At 39.9% G+C, this 21,716-nt stretch overlaps 1 protein-coding gene across 2 annotated transcripts in view; it reads right to left on the bottom strand.

Annotated features, from left to right (window-relative positions):
• Window positions 1-21,716, bottom strand: part of EXOC6B (exocyst complex component 6B) — a 5,967,963-nt gene that overhangs the window by 5,031,154 nt on the left and 915,093 nt on the right. For both annotated transcript variants that reach the window (XM_044063970.1, XM_044063971.1), the window contains exons 4-5: window positions 13,197-13,287; window positions 10,928-10,973 (exon numbers count right to left, since the gene is read on the bottom strand). In XM_044063970.1, the coding sequence (XP_043919905.1) occupies window positions 10,928-10,973; window positions 13,197-13,287 (137 nt within the window). The remainder of the gene's footprint in view (window positions 1-10,927; window positions 10,974-13,196; window positions 13,288-21,716) is intronic.

Raw genomic sequence — 21,716 nt, 5'->3', positions numbered from 1 at the left:
CCCATTCTTCATTAGATAATAAATGTAATAGATCACCACCAAAGATATACCAACTAGAAGAACAGATTTGATTAGAGTCTGAAGTAGTCTGTTAATCAATCTTCATAGATTAATACAGCTTGCTAATAAATAAACAAACAAACATAAAAAAATGAATAAGTACAGGAATCTGTATAGTTCTAACTCACCAACACAAGTGTTGAGGAAAAAATAAAAAACAAAATAACTAGTAGTCTTAAAACTTCACTGAGGAGCTCAGTCACAATAATTTTCAAAATCATGAAACCCAGACAATGAAAGCCTGGTAGATCTCACACTGAGTATAGTCATGGGCAGCACCAAGATGAAAAAAAAAAAAAAAAAAAAGAACCATGACTCATCATGTTTACCCTTATGGGGAATTGGCCTCCCACATTCACATTTCCCTTCCTGGATGACATGTGAAATGTAATACAACCCAAGAAGAAAAGAAGTAAAAACCGTTCTTACGGCTTGGTAGCTGCATCTTCAAGTCATATGACTGCAGACAGAAGTACAGTAGTGGTAGTATTTGGACTGGTGGCAAAGTTAGTCTGAAGATTTGACACTTGTACCTCACTTATGTACCTTATGGCACAGACATAGGACATGCATCTGATTTACAGCACCTGGAAGGAGCTAAGGCTTTGGTATGCCTGCTGGACATCCTGCTATCCTTGGCAGGATACCCCTTAAGTAAGGAATACTGCAACAGTGATGGACATCAGATGTGTTTGGATTGACAGGTGTCTGGAAATTTCCCTGAAAGGAGGGGTATTTTCTGTCTACTGCCAAGAGTATTCTGTCTTACTTATTCTCTGCGCCCATTTGTCTGACATTATTTGTGGCCAGGCTGCTGGCCTCAGCAAAAGCTGGGATGGGGGAAGATGGAGAGCTGGAAGGGACCAGATACCGGAGTTCTGGCATAGTAATTTTTTGGAAAGGGATTCATTAATCCTTATTGAGAAAGGAACTCTATTTGGTGTGAAAGCATTATCCTCCTGCCATTTCCTCTTGGTACCCTGACTCTTGTTAGGCTGCAAACTTTGTTTATTCTGCCCTCTATAGTTAGACACCTTGCTAAGAGAGAAACTGCTCATATCAACCCTTTCTAGATACCCCATGCATCAATATACTTCTATTGCCCTATTGTTTAAAAATCTGGATAACAGCAAGACCAAACAAACTCAGAACCTAGGGAAGCATTCAAAATCCATCCATCCACAAACCCTTTTCCCATTTTCTGCACATGGGGTCATGATGTCACTTCAACAGTGAATCACCTACAGCCAAAGATTACACCGCCAGGTGGCAAACCCTGACGTATTAATTCTTCCAAACCACATACTAGCATACACACACACACACACACACACACACACACACACACACCTATTGCTAATTTAGAGTGTTCAAGCCACCTACTGTATGTCTTTGGAATGAGAGAGGAAACAGGAGCACCCATTGGAAACCCATGCGAACACAGGACATGCAGACTCTGCACAGAAGGCACACCAGCCAAGAATCGAACTAGGGAACCTCTTGCTATAAGGTGAAAACACCATCTGCTGCGCCACTGTGCCACTCATGGGAGCATTTTGTTCTATACAGTATCAGTGGTGCAACGAGTAGCACACCTGCTTTTGGTGCAGAAGGCTGTGGGTTCTATTCCACACCAAGAATATAGCTTGCTGACAGTGCAATGCAGTACAAGGGAGCATTTGATCTCATTTTTAAATCCACAGAAAAAAATGTGGTTATTAACAAAACACACCTTCTCAATATGACAGAAGTGGTTGCATTTCTAGAAAATGTGTCCACACTTTCCAAGATACTTTTCAAAAATGTTTCAAATCCTGACTCACAATAGCAACAATCTCATTCATGTAACATTTCTATTCAGCAGTCAAAGATGCAACAAAGTCATCTAAACTATAAGCAGATTGCAAAATAAACTTCCACCTAAAGCCTAGATAACTAATAATTCTAAAGACTAAATTACTAGATTAAGCCAATTTTTCCCCCAGAAATTATAACCACTTGCCAATTTTATCCGGGGATTTGCATGCAGTTTTATAGACATCTTCTAAAGCTGCTAACATAGGAGGAACAGCCAAAACATTTGGAATCCCATCCTCAATAAGATTGTAAACTATGCCAGTCTCTGGCACAGCTCCAGATTACTTCCAGTCAAATACATCTTTAAACCTAGCTAGCATCTGTGGAAAGGTGAATACTTCCATGGGTTTTTGAACCTGTTCACCTTCTGAAGACTCGGACAGTTAGTACTTGAGAGTTGTTCACTATTGTCTGCATCAGAATCCCTATCAATACCTGCAGCCATAGAATGAATTCTAGAGAAGACAGCCCCATAGCCATTCTGAACAGGATCAAAGTCTCAGGGATTGACTGTAAACCACTTTTGGCTAAGGAAAATACATCATCCCTGTGAATGTTATTAACTTTATTTTTTTAAACAAGAAACATCTTTATTAAATTATCATTTATGACACAGAAAAATCATACATTTATATAAATGAAAAACTATACTGACAGAATCCCAGCTGCAAGCATTTTACATTGCAAACCATACTAAAACAATTCTATTTGCAAACATTATACAATCACTTATAATTTACCCAATCATTGTCTGTCAAACATTACATAGCTCATTCAAGTTGACTTCTTTTAAACCGCATTCCTCCCCTATATATACTTTTCCCACAATTCTCATTTTTCCTATGTAATTTGTTCCTACCCTTTTCTTAAAGATCCAAATTCCACTTATTTTATCTGTTACTACAGTCACTACTTCTACTATAGTTGGTTTTATACTCTAATTTCCATTTTCTAGTAATTGCTTTTTTGGCAGCCACCATAATTAGCCAAAGCAAGGCCTTACTATGTCTAGGCAATTCCAATTCTCTATCATAGCTCAGAAAAGTTATTCCCCTACTTACACCAATTTGCTTACCCAGTATTTCTTACAAAGTAGTCTGCAGAGAATTTAAGTCTGCCAACTCATTACACTCCCAGAAAATATGTTCCCAATTACCTCTTTCTTCTCCATCACACCTCCAACATTTGCTGCCTACCTGAGGAAAAATTGCCTGCAGTCTATTCGGGGTATAAAAATATCTATCTAAACATTTCCAAGCAAAACTCCTAAATCTTCTGGATTCTGCTGCATATTTAGGAGACATACACAAGTCCCCCATTTTTTTTTGTGAATTGCTTATCCAGTCTCTCTTCCCAATTCTTTCTAACCTCCTCTGATTGAGTCTTATAGTTATCATACAATATTTTATATGCTCTACTAATTATCCATTTTTTAATGACCGCTTCTGTTCTAGATTCTACAAAAAAAATCTATCAGTGCTCAACATCTTTCGTTTAGGACCCCACTATTCCTTTCTTTGTCTATACTCTGATATCAATCCTTGATACAGAAGGCAATCTCTAACCTACAGTCCAAATAAATTCTGGATGCCTTCCCATTCTATTACCTTTCCCCCTCTAGTTATTTGCTCCCAATACATTGGTTCTTTTGGCAGTTTTCTCCAATAAATTTCAGCCACCCTCTTGTCTATTGTCTGTATACTAATTGTAAGTCATCCCTATCAGCAGAATCTTCTTTCTCCAGTCCCATATTGGCTTAGTTCTTAGAATAATTTCTGCTACTTTATGAATATATTATTATGTATGATTACTGTTATTCTCCTTAAAGACCTGCATCAAAAATCCCATCTTCTTGTTTCTTGAGCACCCCCCCCCCGTCATCATCATCCTTTTCTGCTATGAATTATAGTTTTCTGCTTGAGCTATATATGAGAGCCTTAGCTGTGTAGCTCTGAAACACCCCTTCAAATCAGGTAATTTCAATCCACCTTGTTCTATTGGAAGAATCAGCTTAATCCCACTTTACTCTTACTGTCTTCCCCTCCCAGATAAAATCTTTTGGCTCTTTATTAACTGCTATCCACAACTTCACTGGTTGATAAAAATATGCCTGACCTGTGTACAAGACTAAAGGAACTAAACACATTTTAACTGCTTGTGTCTTACAATGTATATCAATATAACAGAGCTTCCAATTTCTCAATTTTTGTATCTTTTGTTTAGTCTCTTCCCACATATACTTAGCTGCCACACCAGAATCATTTGTAATCCATGCTCCTAAATATGTCATTTTATCATGTCTCCATAAATGTGGATATTGTTTAACCAATTTGTGTGGGGGTACATCATTTACTGCTACTGCCTTTTACCTGCACTAATTGTGTGTCCCAAAAAGATTTGAAACTATCTCAAAATGTTAGACTGTAATGTCCTTTTCTGATTTTGTCAGGTAAAAATAATATCTGCAAACAGAGGCAGCTTTTCTTGACTATCATACCAGTTGTATCCTTGAATTTCTGAATTCCTTATTTTCTTTGCAAAGGTTCTAAATATAATGCAAATAAAGTGGAACGAGGACAAGCCTGCCAGTTTCCTCTGCTCAAGCAAAAATTATCTGAGAGGACCCCACCCACTTCAATTTTCACCACTGATCACTCATACATCCTCCTAATCAACTTTATAATTTTATCAGGGAATGCAAAACCTTCCACTGTCCTGCTCATAAAGTCCCAGCTTACTCTGTCAAACATACATCTCAATCTCTTACCTCAAGAAATCTGGACAAAGCGTAAAATAGTGGGAGACAAATGCCAAAAAAATAGGGACATATTTTAAATATTGCTCTTAAAAACTTAAAAAAGTTGTTAGAATAACATGTTTTGTGTAAGCATGCACTTTCTGAAGGGTATGAAATCTGAAACTCAAATATATGTCATTATATTATGACTTCAATCATCAGCGATTTTCCAGAAAACCACTACTCGTATGAAAAACAGACCAAAATTATGAGCTGAAAATCAGGACATTCTCCGACAATCTGGGCAGTTGAGTGGTATGCTGTCAACTGCTTTCTCTGAATTAAGACCCACTAACAACAGTGGAATTTTCTGTCATTCTGCATCCCTCTGGATCATCAATGTTCTGTTACTGTTGTCAAATGTTTGCCTCCCCTCCACAAACCCACACTGATCCATATCTATCAATTTTGGCATCACTTTTCCCATTCTTTTAGCCATTAAAGACAAACACTTTATCATCATGGTTTAGTATTGAAATGGTCTTGTATGAAGCTGGATCTGACAGGTATTACAGCTACCACGGCTTTCTTTCCAGGATGCTGGTACTTCTGGTCCTCTTAAATACTGTTAAACAAAACCTTCCAGATCTTTATAAGTCTTTTCCCTCCTAGTTTTCAAACATTTACAGGAATACCACTACTCCAGGGACTTTCCTGCAGATTGGTTATACATCACCATTTTTTCTCATCTCCTCCTACCCTGTTAGTAATCAAGCCTCATCTACCTCTAACCTTAGCATATTTAATTCTTCCATAAACATTTCCATTTGTACCCTTCTTGATTTCCCTATTTTTCTTTTATACAGACTTTCATAGAATTTCTGTAATATTTCTAATGGATCTCTTATCTTCCTTGTTATAGGCTCCGTAAGCTTGTTAACAACCCTTTCTACTTTCTGTTGCCCAAGTCATTGTGCTAAAATGTTCTGTGCTTTAGAGTTATCAAAAAACAGTAGGTTATCAGCAATCTTTCTAAACTCATGCACAACACTGAGGTAATCCCTTATTTTCAGTTTAGCATTCTGCAGTTGCTCCTGTTCTTGTTCTGAGAGATTCCCCTGATTCTGCAATACTTTAACATTTGTCAGTTCCTTTAAATAAATTGTTACTTTTTAATCATATCTTCATTTTTTTTCATTTGCACCTTATTTTAAACTCCACTTTAGTTTTATCCCACTCCCTATATTTTCATAAGAAATTTCTATCTTCTCCAATAGCTCCTGAATAGCTCCCACTACCCATTTTTTACATTCCTCTATTTACAACACACAGGTGGGTAAACATCAGTATCTCATTTTTATTCATTACTCTGTGTTTTTATTTTAGTTACTGGCACAAGATCTGAAATAGTTACTTGGTGCTTATGAAGACCTTCAATTAAATGCATATAATCCTGTGAAATGCAAATTCTGTCTAGCCTAGCACAGTTTTGGTATATTAGGGGATATGTAAATTCACTGTGAACTCCTTGTACCGGATTCATATCTTCCATGCCAAATATTTTCATACATTTCATCCAAAGCTTACTCTCCTTTGTTATACTTTACCTTCTGGGCCCCCCAAACACAACTTCACTGCTGCAAATCAAATTCCAGTCCCCACCTCCAAGTAATATTCCTTGCTTACAGCTGATGGTTTCTCCCAGAATTTTCTTAAGCTCCATTACAGCAGTTTTATGTGAAATATAAATAAATGCCAATGTAATCCTCTTCTACTGCCAGTAACCCCTCAGGACTTCAAATCTACATTATCTTTTTATCCTCTTCTGTCCTATTGGAGCTCCTCTTGCAATTAATACAAGTACTTCTATTTTCCTTTGTCTCAGGTATTCTGCTGAATAACCATACTGAAAACCTTTTTCTGAAATTTACATGTTCAGGTCCTTCCAAATGGGTCTCCTGTAGCATAGCTATTTGCACTCTACATTTTTTAATACAGTTCATTACTCTTTCTTTTTTGTATTTATCTGAGGCCATTAACTATTAAAGACATTACGGAAAGCACAGTATTAAAAAGTTAATATTAAAGACATTACGGAAAGCACAGTATTAAAAAGTTAATATTCCCACCTTTTTGTACAACAGCTTTTTGTTGAATGTCTAGTTCCAGTGTCTGTGTAATATGCATACACTGTTTGGCAGGTTGAACTTTTACAGTTGTCTCTTGTCATGTCCATTTCAGACTATGTCTCATCTTAGAAAACATTTTGTTTCACTGAAAGCCCTCAAACAAAAAAACACACCCCAATAACCCCCAAAACCCATTAACTTAATACTAACACACAAAACTATGTACATCTTAAAATACTGAAGTTTTACCTCCTATTATAAACAAATGTCCTAAACTGACAGCCACATGCAGACTTGAGTTAACCTAAAAGAAAGGTTATCCATGTTAAGATGCACCTGTTTACAATAATATCTCCAATTATATTTAAAAATAACATTACTTTATAGCATGCAAAGAAAATCACATGCTATAAAACAGTACTATTAAGAAAATATTTTGTTTTACTTAGTTAATTTTCTAACTCCTCTTCCCTAAGTATTTTTCTAAATATTAATGACATAAAAGAGGGCATACAAAATCCTTTGTTGGACTTTTGGGGGGATTCTAAAGTCCAAAAAACAGATTTTCTTGTTCTGTCATATTTCACAAATATAATTATTGCTTTGTATTTCCACATTTGTCAGTTTCAAAACTGATGGTTTTATTCCTGTTCATCTCCCAAATCATGTCTCTACTTCATTTCCAACGTACTCTCGATTCTTCTAGTCAACTCTCATGCCCCCTTCCTTCTCTCCAGCATCCTCCTTTGAAACATTGGAAAAGGTTTCACTGGCACAGTCTCTCTGTGGCCTTTATTACCAGGAGAATAAAAGCAGAATCTCCCCGTTTCACAGCTCACTTTATGTTGGACAAACTTTTGTATTTCCTCCTTAACATGTACTTCATCAAAAAGTTACTCTGTCCCTCCAGGGAAGGATATATTGAAGATAGCTGGGTAGGGCAGCTTGAATCTCATGACTGCTTCTTGACAATCCCTGAATAGTGGAATACATTTGCTCCTCTTCTGTCTGGTGTACAATGAGTAATAATTTTTCACAAACACTCCACTGTCTCACACTTTTAATACTTTACTCCTCTGCCACAGTTTTGTCAGCATCGACTCCTTCTGCTGGGGTAAGACTGTATTTTTACTATTAAAGGTCTAGGTTGCTTTCTCATAGCCAGGTTTGGAGGATACACACTATGTGCCCTTTCAATTAGTAACACCTGCTGTGGAATACCAATCCGGTTGTTTGTGCTTTCATAAAGTCAATACAGTCTGTTCCCCTTCCAGCTTCTCTAGTACAGCTGAAAATCTCAGGATTTCCCTATATGCTGTGTCCTCTAATTCTATTATTTTTTTTAACATCTCTTCTTGAGCAGTCTCATATTCAGACAGCTTTTTCTTCATTTCAACCACTGTTTTTTGCAGTTTTATCACCTCATCTGAATATCTGTTTAAAGCTTCTTCCATTTTTTTCAGCCTGTTGATGTTTGAGTTGATATACTTCATCAGTGTTTCATATGTTTATTTTAACCAGGTCTGTGTGCAGCTCTCTTATGCTTTTGTCTAGGTTACTGGAAGTCATGTCTGGAGCTTGCACTGTTTTTTGCTAAACAGACACAATACTCTTCTTCCCAGTCAGTGCTTTTCCCCTACCCTTTTGTACATGATTTCCTTCAGGTCCTCTCTATTTTTTCCTGGCATCCAGGCAGTGCACTTACTAGCCAGTTACTGAAATGTGCCCAAAAACATATAAGTCCACTGGTCTTCTCTGCTGAGTTTCTGTTTTCAGACTGGGAGAGCTAAAATTGAGCTGTTACTCAATGTGCAGCTATCTTTGAAGTCACTATAGTATTAACCTTATTGTCTGCAGTGTGGTGAAGTTTCTGTTTCTTAATACTGTGAACTACACTATTAGACACAAGATATCTAGGGCACAGTATTATGTTCAGCAATGGGGTCTCCCACCTTGGACCTCTCCTGCACCTAAACAGTTTGGTGCCCCTGAACCATATACTGGAACAGCCCTGAAGGATGTGTCTGACACTCATACAATACTGGGATGTGGTCTCATACTAGAGGGTTATGGGAAAAAGGTTAAGTGGTCTATGGGCTGGCTAAAGGCAACAACAGATTCACAAACCATAGGTTGAGGCATGTTTATGTAGTTTTTTTTTAATTTTTTTAGGTGCAAATAGATTTGATTGGGGCGGTGCTGTCGTATCAGGAGCCATCAAATCAGGTTGAAAAACACTAGCCAGAATAATACACTGACACTATTAAGGGTAGACTAAGGTCAGCAATAACAGAAAATGTAAACCATGTCCCCATCACAGCAAGGAGAGAGAAACTGCACAGCATATAGCAAAAACAGTTTAAAATGCACTAAACCTTATTCTACAACCTGCACAGTGTAGTAAACAGCACACACAGTCACAGTACAAAGTAAAATTCACTTATCCAAATAGTGCCAAAATCAAATATATGACTTTAAACCAAAGAAACTCTTTAAAACAGCATTCCCTTGTCAGAAATGAAATATTCCCAACAGAACATGCAAATAAACTAAATATGTGTTAAAACCATGATTTAACAATAAAACAGCTAGAACACTGTTAAATCAGTAGTAAATATCACATAAATGAAGAAAAAGAGTGAAAAATGCAACACTTTCCTGTCGGAGCTTCAAAATGAAGCAGATAAACAACAAACAGAAGAGATTAAAATGTGGCTCTAAATGCATGAGGCAAGTCCCTAGTGTTCAACTGACATCACAGAACTTTGCTTTCCCAAGAACAACTCAAAACATTTTAGAAAAGCCTTCTAACTGCTTAAAAGTAGTATTAAATTATACAAACAGCACAGTGGTAGGTTAGAATTCCTACAGGAATTAACAGCAGTAGTAAATATCTGGTACATTAAAATAAAAAGTTAACATACTTTTTTAAAATAAAACAGAAATAAAAAGTTTATGGGTTCATAAGCAAGTACTAGGTTAGCTGTCCCAGTGGATTGTTTTAAGTCTATCCAATTTCTTTTAGTTAGAATGAAACCCTGTACCTCTTGCTTGCGAGGTAAACACCTTAACCATTATGCCAACCCCCAACTCCAAGGCATACTATTATATAGAGGAAGGGAAGTTCCCAAAGGGATCTTATCTGAGTCTGGAAGCTGTAATCTACCACTACAGCCTGCTGAGGAGATTTAACTGTGTGATTCCTACCAGGTGGCACTAAAAACACTTAACTGACTTGTGACAGGGTTAGACTTCTCCTGAGGGGAGGGACTTGACCAATAATCTGCCATAGGGAATCAGAGGTGGGAATTCTGAGCTCTGGAAAATTGCCAGCTTACATTTTTGCAGGCACAGAACCCAGACACCACTGAGGTAGCAGTATAAATTATGAACATCTATAAGAAAGATAACTGCATATGAAGTGGTAAGGAGAAAATGATGAGGTGAATGGAGTTCTAAACTGTAAAAGGTACTCATAAGTGCTGATTATATATTAAACAGACAGTTGTGTCAAATCAGATTTCTGGTAAGTTACTGCGATACTGAGGTACAGTTTGCAAAGTCTTTTGAAGGTGGATTGACTATTCTCAATAACACAGTTCCAGTCATTTGCAAGACAACAGCATGAGGCTCTCTCTCCCAGTTTAGTATCAATCTTAACTCTTTGCACTAGACATTCACTACTCAACATACGAGTCCTGATAGTTGTATATCATTTTAATTATGAGTTTGAGGCTTATGTCTTAAAGGTTACTGAAGACCCATTTTCTCATCAAATAAATGATCGCCTTACAAAATAATTATATAAACAAATTAAATATATATCCTGCTGTGTTTTTGACCATTTTGGAGATACTGATTTTAGGATTGCTTTCATTTCAGTTAAACCAGTTGTGTTACAAACCTTACATTTTGCATCAATACTGACAAGCATTTCTAAACTAATAAAAAAAATCATTTAAATGACTCACTCTTCTTCATGCCTATCTTACTGCATTTTAGAAAAACTGTCTGCAAACATGTTATACATGCGTTTTCACTAAGAAAAAAAACTCTGCTATTTTCAAACATCACAGTATGGATTCATAACATATTGTTAATATTTACTATGTGCTCAACATAGAGTGTTGTTTTTACACCTTACCTTTTAGATTTCATCTGTTCTTTTAGTTTGTTGTACATTTCAAGCGCTGGAACAAAGAATAAAAATGAGAACATAAACACCAACACATAAATAACACTGTTTTGAAAACTGGGATTAGACTGCAGTTCATAGGTAAGTACTAGGCCAGGTGCCCTTGCAGGCCATTTCAAGCCTATTACCCTTTAAAAGGTGACAATAAAATCATGTACCTTGTGACTGTGAGGTAAACATCTTAACCATAACACCATCCCAACCCCTACATATCTACATATATAAAAAGGAGCATCTGAACATCCTGCAAAATCAGAGTAGATAAACTACATCAAAAAAGTATTCCATGTCAAGAAAATATAAAATGTAAAAAGATGCGAGTTTTGAACCAACAGTCACACAGCTTCACATAATACTGACTGAGTGAATGACCTGTTGAGCAATGCACATCAATATTTGAAAATTAGTAGTGTACTTATATACAGTGATGGGAAAAAAAACAGTAAAAAATGTTTAAAATTCTAAAAGAACTGCTTTTAATTAAAAGTACATATTTCCATTGTGGAGTAGGCAACATCTTTTCCACTGCTACATCATCCAGAATCTGGGTCACACTGACTAAATTCAATATGATCAACGTTCTAATAATTAAATGAATGTCTGGTTGCAACCCATTCTCTTACACATTCAGCCTGTCCTGTTGCATTCCTTTTCTCTTAAGGTTGCCTAAAAAGAGCAATAGTGGAACATCAATCTTATACTCATAGGAGCACTCACTTTACAGACACAATGACTCATCTAATACTTCATCTTACGTCTAATAATTTACATCACAGATGTTAATTATAAAAATGGATAATGTGAAGAGTTTTGCTCCATTGCAACACATATGAACTCCCAGCACACAACTCAAAGCCTAAATGAAAGTTGGTGAATTTCACTGCAACAAATCAACTCTTTTATTCTAGTATTTTATCACAAACACAAAATCCAAACAAGCAGGACCCAGTTCTTGGGTGCAGCGGGATAAAGCCCTGACTACAGGCCAAGCAACCACAGTTCAAGTGTCTGATGGAGCTAACAGGGAGCATAGGTAAGCCCATCTGGCTCCTCTGTTGCTTCAAATCAAAGTGGAGGCTTTATCCACAGCAGTGAGACAATGCAAACAGGACGTTGGTTATGACCCTTGATAATTGTGATGGTAGCTCTTACTGCTGCAAGTGAAGGAGAGCAAATGCATTGACCGTCCTTGTGGTAATTCAGGTACTTGTGTCAGAATAATGGGCTACATATGCCTTCAGCATTTAAACGTATTATGGTAAAGCACAATTGGAATAACTGGATGGCAGACTTCCATAAACAGCTTCATCTACAAAGGGGCTAGTTATTGTTTTTTCTCCTCAGCAAGGAAGCCATCCATACAGTAATACAGTAACATGTTATACATGGCCATCTTCCAAAAATTACTATGGTGTCAAATGTGGCTAAATCTCTATAATCTTTAACAGTTCATTCCAAAACTGATATGGTGAGACATGACGTAATAATGGCAGTTCATGGTAATTTTACTATTAACTGTCCCTGTAGCTACCAGAACCCAAGTTAGTGGCATTACTAACAGAAATACAATCACTGCACTATATAGCTTGTCAGCTTAATGTACTTATCTATCCAAAAAAAACACACAAATGGAGAAAAGTTATTTGTTTTGTAGAAATCCTGACTGATCATATAACTGTCTTCCACCCACACACAATTATTTAATGACTCTCCACCTAAAATCTCTCTAGATCCCTTTAAACCTATTCTCTAATTCACGTGGGTCCTCATAGATGGCCCCCTCCGTATAACCATAGAATTGACCTGCGAATAACCATATATCCTTCTCCCTAGTGACCTAAAGCTCTAACCTCATCACTTATTAACCTACCCTAATATCGGGGTTTTTACTCCTCATGTATTTGCGGAATTAAATAGAGTGTATTTGTAACTGAGTATCTCTGAACTGTGTATACTATGATTGTTCCTTATGATGTCTATGTAGTGTTGTTGTTTTTCTTCAAATGTGGAGCTTTTCTCCCCGGGTCTCTGCTGAAAAGGGATATGTATCCAGTCGGACTAACCCGGTAAACAAATGTAAAATAAATAAAATAAAATAAATAAAAATGAGTGAAAAGTTGGACATAAAGAATACAGTAGTATATCTTAAAACTAAGGCTGTGCACAGCAGATATTAAGTAAAATGCAATTAATTAATTGATCATGTATTTGTCCTTACCTGGAAGGCAGAGCATTAACTTATCAATTGTAGTAGCAATATTCCTCTGCTGTAGTCTACACTGCTTCAGTTCATCCATAGTTTTTAACATCTGGAAACATTAAAAAGAAAAAAAATCAGTGCTTTTTATAGCATTTCATTGGATTTTTTTTCTATTCGTTATCATTTTTTTAAACTTTATAAAATGTTTGCTGAATGCTTTAATTTTTTTATTTTAATTTTATGTCCACAAGGTAAGACTCCTGGGCAGAAGTGCCTTTTTTTAGGGTATAACCTAGAAGAGCAAGTCTGATTAACTGACTTACCAAGAACTGTAGAATTTGCAACTGAAGATGGAAGCAGATCAAGGACTGCACAATAAAACTTGTTAGCAGCTCTGTGCTTTATTGCTGATATTTACAAACAGAACTTTCAGCATCTGGAAGTCTATATTACCACTTATAAAGGTCTCAAGCTCTCAAATCTACTATTTGGACAGAACAATTTCTTATGACAGATGAAGTGTTACCTACATTTATCACTAATCCAATCTAAATCATAATCTTCTGCTTCATTCCATCATACTTTCAAAAATAGAATGTGTTCTCAAATTTGGCAATGTTTATTATTTTCATTCTTAACCAACTAAATATGTTATGCACAGGTGCTTCTTTTAGCCACAAACCTGGCTACTACAAATAACACACACAAGTACACATTTTCAGTAGATATAAAAAAAAAAGTTATGTACTAACCATAATGTTCCATGTGAGTTATCTCGCCTTTATTCTCACTGATGGGTTCGGAGCCGATCCTCGGCTCCGACACGGCCGATAGCAAAGCTCAAGGTTTGCCAGTAGCTCAAGACCAAGCCCCTTATCCCACAATGCACTGCTGGAATTACCTAAGATCTTGTTTGCTGCGAGTATATATACCCTTTTATTTTTTTATTTTTCTACAAGGAAGCACTTCCCAAAGGGGAAGTAGTATTGAATAACCAGGATGGTTCTAGCCTCAGTCAACTGTCAGCCAGGAGGGGGAAGGAGGGAAGAATGTGAGAATAAAGGTGAGATAAACTCACATGGAACGTTATGGTGAGCACGTAACTTCTTTATGTGAAGTTGTTAAAGCTCGCCGTTTATCCTCACTGATGGGTAGCATCCCTAGCACCCTCAATCTTGGGTGGCTCATGGAAGTGCGTTTTTCAGTACCATGGAACCAAAGGAAGACCTGTCCCTGGAAGACTTATCTACTTTGTAATGCGTGATAAAGGTATGAGGCTTAGACCAAGTGGCTGCAGCACAAATATTGTCAAGGGGCAATTTAGCTTGAAAGGCAGAAGACGTAGAAATGGCTCTGGTAGAATGAGCCTTAGGTTTGTGTGTCAATGGCATGTTTGCATTCACATAAACAAAGGATATACAATCTGATAACCACTTAGGGTTGTTTTAGCCACTGGATTACCTTTTCTGGCCTCCGAAAAGGATACGAAAAGTTGATCTGATATTCTAATATCCTTAGTTCTATCAAGATAAAATCTGAGCTGTGTACATCAAGTCTGTGCAGCATGTATTCCAATTTGTTAGAGTGGTTGGGAAAAAAGACTGGCAACTCAATGACCTGACTGATATTGGATTCAGAACTGACTTTAGGCAAAAAGGAGGGGTTTGTTCAGAGAGATTCTCTATCAGCATGGAAAATCATGTAAGGAGGTCTGATAGATAATGCTTGAAATTCTAACACTGCGTGCAGAAGTAATGGCTACTAGAAATATAGTCTTCCAGGACAAATATTTGAGATTACAAGAAGATGCTGGTTCTAAGGGGGGAGGGGGGGGGGGGAGAGAGAATTATTCGAAACAGCATAAAATTCAAATTCCATGGAGAATAAGGGATTTTGACAGGAGGTCTCATGTGAAAAGCCCCTTTAAGAAAAGCCTTAGATAACTTATGGCCCATAACATTCAACCCATCGAATCCAAGGTGGAAATTTGATATGGCGGCTAACTGGACTCAAACTGTGGCAGCTGCTGCTCATTCCTTAAAAATCTTTGTCAAAAATTCTAAAATGGACAATAGAGGAGCTCGGAAAGGGTTGATTTTCTGTATATTGGCCCAAACTGAGAACCTGTTCCACTTACTGCGGTATAGTTTCCTGGTGGATGGCTTGTGAGAAAACAAAAGGATTTGTCTTATATCATCTGAGAGTGAATGAAGCCTGGCAATTAGGGGAAGTGGATTAGCCAAGCAGTCAGCTTTAGGGACTGCAGTGAAGGATGGAGGTCCCCCTGACTGTTGTGTCAGGAGGTCCGGAACTGGGTCCAGTATTCATGGATCCTCCAAGCAGATGATGGTGAAGGAAGGGGAACCAAATCTGTCGAGGCCAGTAGGGGGCTATGAGGATAACTGTCCTTCCCATTGATTTTGCTTTCTGTAAAACCTTGGGTATCAATGGAATAGGTAGGAATGCATACAGGTGACCTGGAGGCTAATCGTGTACGAGTGCATCTCTCGGGGAATGTCCTGGAGGTGGTATTAGGGCAAAGTAGCTTATGCATTTGGTATTGATGTGACTGGCAAAAAGGTCGTAGCAAGGCTGGCTCCATTTGCGGAAAATCAAATCCGCAACTCGTTGGTTGAGAGACCACTCGTGAGTGAAAAGTATTGCCCTGCTCAGCTTGTCCGCTATCATGTTGGATTTCCCCGGGATGTGCGCTGCTATCAGAAAACGATGGGACGACAGCCCAATGCCATACCCGGAGGGCTTCTCAACAAAGGGGGTAAGACTTGGTTCCACCTTGTTTGTTCAAGTACCAGACCACTGACATGTTTGTCCATCTGAATTGCAATTGTCCCTACAGGGAGAGAGTCCTGAAAGTAGTGCAACGCCAGAAGTACCACTCTCAACTCCAGAACATTGATATGCAGATGTGACTCTTGATCCGTCCATGTGCCTTGGGCAGTCTTTCCCTGAAAATGCCCCCACCCCCATCCTATCAGGGAAGCGTCCGTGGTCACCGTGGCTACTGGGGGGTGGGGGAGAATAAAGGGTTTTCCGATTGTGACATGAAGAGACGTCAATCACCACCGAAGGTCTCTCTTGCAAGAATCTGTGATGAGAATCATATGGTGCATCGGTAGCTTTTGGTAAGACCACTGAGCGAAAAGGATCCATTGAAGGATTTGCATATGCATCCTTGCAAGTGGTACAGCCAGGATTGCTGCTGCCATCAGACCTAGCACCTTCAAGACCTCTGCTGCTGTAGCTTTGTTCTTTGACACCAGTGAGATGACGTGTTGGTGAAGAAGTGAGACTCTTTCGACTGGAAGACGTAGAGTGGTGTTTGAGGCATCTAACTCTGCTCCTATAAAAATGGTATTCTGCGATGGAGATAAGGCAGACTTTTCTAAGTTGATTGTAATGCCTAACTGATGGCAGAGTGTCAGAGTATATTGTGTTGCCTGAGTCAATTGATGCCTGGTGGTAGCGGTGAGGAGCCAATTGCCTAGGTATGGAAAAACCTGGAATCCTAGATGCCTCAGGTGAGCCGTGACCACTGCCACGCATTTGTTGAACACTCTGGGGGCTGTAGTGAGACCAAAGGGCAGGGCTCGGAACTGGCAATGATTGGCTCCCAGCCGGAAACGCAGGTGATCCCTGGAGTGTCTGTTCATCGTTATGTGATAGTACGCGTCCTTGCGATCTATGGAGCACATCCAATCACCTTTCCCTAGGAAGGGAAGAATGGACTGAAGCGTGACCATTCGGAACTTCTCTTTCTTTATGAATTGGTTGAGTCTGCTGAGGTCCAAGATAGGTCTCCAGTTCCCTATTTTCTTTGGTACCAAAAAGAATCTTGAGTAAGTTCCGAATCTAAGTTGGTCTGCTGGGACTGGTTGGATGACTTTTTTTCTAGCAATTTTTGGACCTCTACAATTGCTTGTTCCCTGAGACTGGGTGGAACATCTGGGATTCTGTTTACAGGAGTGGGAGGGGAAGAGAACGGTATGAAATATCCTCTGGAAATTATGCTTTGTACCCATGTATTTGACATTAGGTTTAGCCAGGCTTCTGGGTACAAAGATAAGCGACCCTCGACTGCCTCCAGAGCCGCGCCTCCTTTCAGGAGCACTGGTAGGGCGGACCAGAGAACTGGCCTCTGTCACCCTGTTGCTGTGGACCTCCTCTGCTGCGTGGGTGGCATCTTCCGTTACAACCCCCTCCTCTGCTTCTAGAGGGGGTTTCTCCACGTGTGTCCTGGAAGGCTCCCTGTGCTTTTCGGAACCACATTTTCCCGCCCTTAGGGCCCTTGGGATAGGGCCAAGTAGGGGTAGAAAAACGGACTCCAATGGCAAATAGGGTCTTGCCTTCCTGCTCACACCTGGTTAAAGTTTCCTTTACTTTAGGCCCAAACACTGATAAGCCATCAAATGGGGTGTTGATAAAGGAAGACTTAAAGGGCTTCGCGAAGGAACAGACGCATCCAGGCTTGTCTCCGCAGAGCAATGCCTGAACTAGCGGCTCTACTCAAACCATCAGCTGCATAAGATATGAGACGCATGGATGAATTCACAACCGAGTTTAGGGTAGCGAGCTGTGTGTTGACTGTCGGCAACTCCTGCAGCTACAGTACCCTGGAAAGTATTTCCTAGCTCTTTCAGGAGATCTCTTTGCAGTCTCGTGAAATGGATTAAATAGTTTAGCGATCGCAGAGGAAGTGTCACTAAACTAAACATGCGTTTCCCATATCTATCCATGATCCTAGAATCTCTGTTAGGAGGATGGATAGATGCGAATGTTTCAGACACTTCCTTTTTGGTGGCTGCAGCTATCACCATGGCATCAACTGGCACTCCTTTGGTCAAAAAGGTTTTGTCCACTGGGGCAGAGATGAACTTATTCGGCTTCTGAGGGACAGGTTCCATGGCCTCCGGTGACTCCCACGCCTTATGAGAGATCAGCTCCATGAGCTTGTCGTAAGGCGGAGACACCAAAGAAGTGGAAGGTTGAGACCCAAAAGCATTCAAGAGCACTGACTCGTCCTCAGTAGGAGTTTTGGACTGCCATTCGCTCCTCTGACTCAGGATCTTTAATATCTCCGCAAAGGAGATATCCTCAGAGGGGGATCGAGGGGACCCTTCTGACTCATTCAAGTCAGTGTCGGATGTCAAAGACTCCTGTGGGGAGTCCAAGTGCCTCCTCTTGCACAGTCTCTTCTTGGGTACCTCCTCAGTGGGGATATCTGGGGAGGTCTCAGAAGAACAGGGGAAGCTCTGTGGGGTTACTTGAGGCTCAGGGTCTCTACGCTTAGGGGGACCAGTAGACGTAGAAGCGGACACAGGAGCTTGAGGGGAGAAGGAAGCTCGAACTGATGCCAACAATGTCTTAGAAGACAGGACTCTTCTCATGGCACTGAAAGCACCATGGCTCCGACGGAACCGTCCGATCCTCCCGCACCGAAACCCTGGGCTCCGAGCCCGAGGTAGGAGCAGAGCTCATCCGAGCCGAAGCCCTGAGAAGAAGAGTCGGCACCGAAAAATCAGTCAGACTATCCTCCCCGGACCAGACAGGAGAGTGTCTGCTCCTAGCGTCCTCGGTCGACGCAGAGGACGTCTGAGTAGATGGAACCGATAACCCCGGTGCAGGTCTCGGTTCCATAGGTTCGACAACTATCTGTTCAGGCTCCTTCGGTTCCGAGAGTCCAGTACGGCTCGGAGGAGGAGTAGTCAAGTTCAATGGTCTTCGGCTCTGACGAAATGGTTGGGGCCGACAACAATTTAGCAAGTCCTGGCGCCCGTAGAAGCTTCTGCACTAGTTGATCCATATCCATATCCGAGAGGCTGATCAAAGACTTCGAGGAAAACACCGAAGGTGCTGACTGGATCAAAGGAGATGAGGGAACCTCAGGGACTGGCTCCAAGCCTGGGAGCTGGCTCCAAACCAAAGGGACACTCGGTTCCGAGGACTGTGGAACTGATGTCCCTGTACCCTCTAATCTTTTTGCTTTCTTAGTAAGTTTAGAATCTGCTGAAGATTTAGAAGATTTTGAAGAAGTGCTGGCACCTTCCTGGCTACCCAACGCCTCAGAGACAGTATGTTGCAGCAACCCCCTATCAATAAGTTTTCTCCTTCTCTCTAAGAGAACCCTAGAGGAAAAAGAGTTGCAAATACTGCAAGAGTCCTTGGACGTGTTTAGCCCCCAGACAGTAAACACACTGGATATGCCCGTCAGTGACGGACATTTTCTGTCCACAATCTGGACATTTCTTAAACCCCGATTTGGGATGAGACTTTTCCCTCTCATCCGACATGTTTCAAACAGACACACCACAAAATTAACCTGTAGAGGTTAAATACAGGGCTAACTAGGTCCACACAAAAAATACTAACAAGAATAAAATTGTTAAATCTAAATAGGGCTAACAAAAGGCCCAACACTAAGAAACTAAGCCAACACAGGGCACTATCTACTACAATCTAACCTACTTATAACTATATTATTTTAACAAGAAACACACACACATTAAAGAATAATCTATCAAAAGGAAGGAGAAAGAATTTTTTTTAAACTTGCGATTTAGCAAAAAATGGTCCGAGCTGACTGGATCACCAAGATCTCTCTTGCCGCGGCAAACTAGATCTGAGGTAATTCCAGCAGTGCATTGTGGGATAATGGGCTTGGTCTTGAGCTACTGGCAAACCTTGAGCTTTGCTATCGGCAGTGTCAGAGCAGAGGATCGGCTCCAAACCCATCAGTGAGAATAAACGGCAAGATTTAACAACTCCACATTAAAAAGCATAGAAATGGAAAAAATAAATGCATTAAACAATGCAGGTCAGCAGCTTACATTCTTATCAAAATGTCTGAAAAACTAAAAAAAAAAAAAAAAAATCAAATTTTAATTTGGATACATTCTACTGAGTTGGTTATATGGCTTAGTAGAACCAATTTATAATGAAGTTCAGAGAAAAAAATCTTAACCCTACAAATATGAGAATACTTTGTGTACAAAGTACAAATGTTCTAGGCAAAGTAACCAATAAAGCATGCCATATTCACATCACAGTTTATGAGGTCATTAAAGTAAAAGTACAGTTTTGTACCTACCATAAATGTAGATGTCCGAACTGGATAGCATCTGCAGTCATAACAACTGGGTTGTCCTGTCGTCAGGCAGCCCTTCAGTCGGCCGGATTCCAAAGTCCGGGTCCGGCTTCGGCTGATGTCGCACTCCACCCGACGTCATCTCTGCTGGTCCTCGGGTATAAAAGCATCAGCCGACGCCATTTTCCTCAGTGTTTCTTGCCCCAGATGCCAGAAGCCCTCTTGCAGGCTAAAATTTGGATAAATGCCAATGTTTCCAAATAGATAGAGGTAAACACAACAATAAGCATGTATGTACATATATACAAACAAATACACCATAAAAGACTCCCCCCCAACAGCTAGCTATTAGGAGGGTAAACACCCTAGGAGTACCACAGAGGGGAAGGAGGGAGGGTAATCCTGACTGCAGATGCTATCCAGTTCGGACATCTACATTTATGGTAGGTACAAAACTGTACTATGTCCTTCATGGATGCATCTGCAGTCATAACAACTGGGTAGAATACCATAGCCAACTAGGGGAGGAGGATAAAGGTAGATTATGGTGTGTTTAGGATCCCTTGCAGTACAGCAGTGGCAAACCCTGCTCGGGATCTGGAATATAGAGGCAAATTATAATGCTTGGCAAATGTATGCACGGAGGTCCAAGTAGCCGCCTCAATAATGTCTTTGGTTGCCACTCCTCGTAAGAAGGCTGTGGTAGTGGCTGTTGCCCTTGTAGAATGAGGTCTTATGTTCTGTGGAATTGGTTTTCCATGGAAGGAGTAACAGAATCGTATGCAATTTCCTATCCATTTTGAGATTGTCTGTTTGGGGATAGCTTTTCCTTCCCTTCCTGTTGCATAGGCTACAAAAGTTGGTCAGTCTTTCTGCTATTTTTTGTTCTGTCCAAGTAGTAGCGTAGCTGTCTATGTACATCCAAGGTATGCAGTATTCTTTCCCCTCTGTTTTGTGGGTTGGGAAAGAAGGTAGGTAGGTGGATTGCCTGGTTTAAAGACACTCTGGATACCACCTTGGGCATAAATGTAGGATTAGTCCTCATGGACACTCTATCTTGGTGGAAGATTAGGAAGGGTTGCACTGCCATTAAGGCCTGTAGTTCTGAAACCCTCCTTGCTGAAGTAATTGCCAGTAGGAAAGCAGTTTTCCATGACAGGTGTTGTAGGTCTGCTGTTGCTGCTGGTTCAAAGGGTGATAGTGTCAATTTTTCTAGCACAAAGTTCAAATCCCAAGCTGGTAATGGTGGTTTCCTTGGAGGTTTTACATTCTTGATTCCTCTGAGGAACTGCCTGAGCAAAGGGTGCGAAAAACAGGTGGATCAAAGCTGTATTCTGCTGAAATAGCTGATGCATGTATCTTGATGGAGGAGTAGGACAGGCCTGAATGAAGAAGTTCGGCCAGATACTCCAGAATGTTAGGCATATCTATGTTTG

Source organism: Protopterus annectens, chromosome 2.part2 (genome assembly GCF_019279795.1).
Source record: "Protopterus annectens isolate FY-2018-M chromosome 2.part2, PAN1.0, whole genome shotgun sequence".
In the NCBI taxonomy this organism is placed as follows: Eukaryota; Metazoa; Chordata; order Ceratodontiformes; family Protopteridae; genus Protopterus; species Protopterus annectens.
The sequence above is the reverse complement of the archived record's forward strand: the minus strand, read 5'-3'. Positions and strand labels throughout refer to the sequence as shown.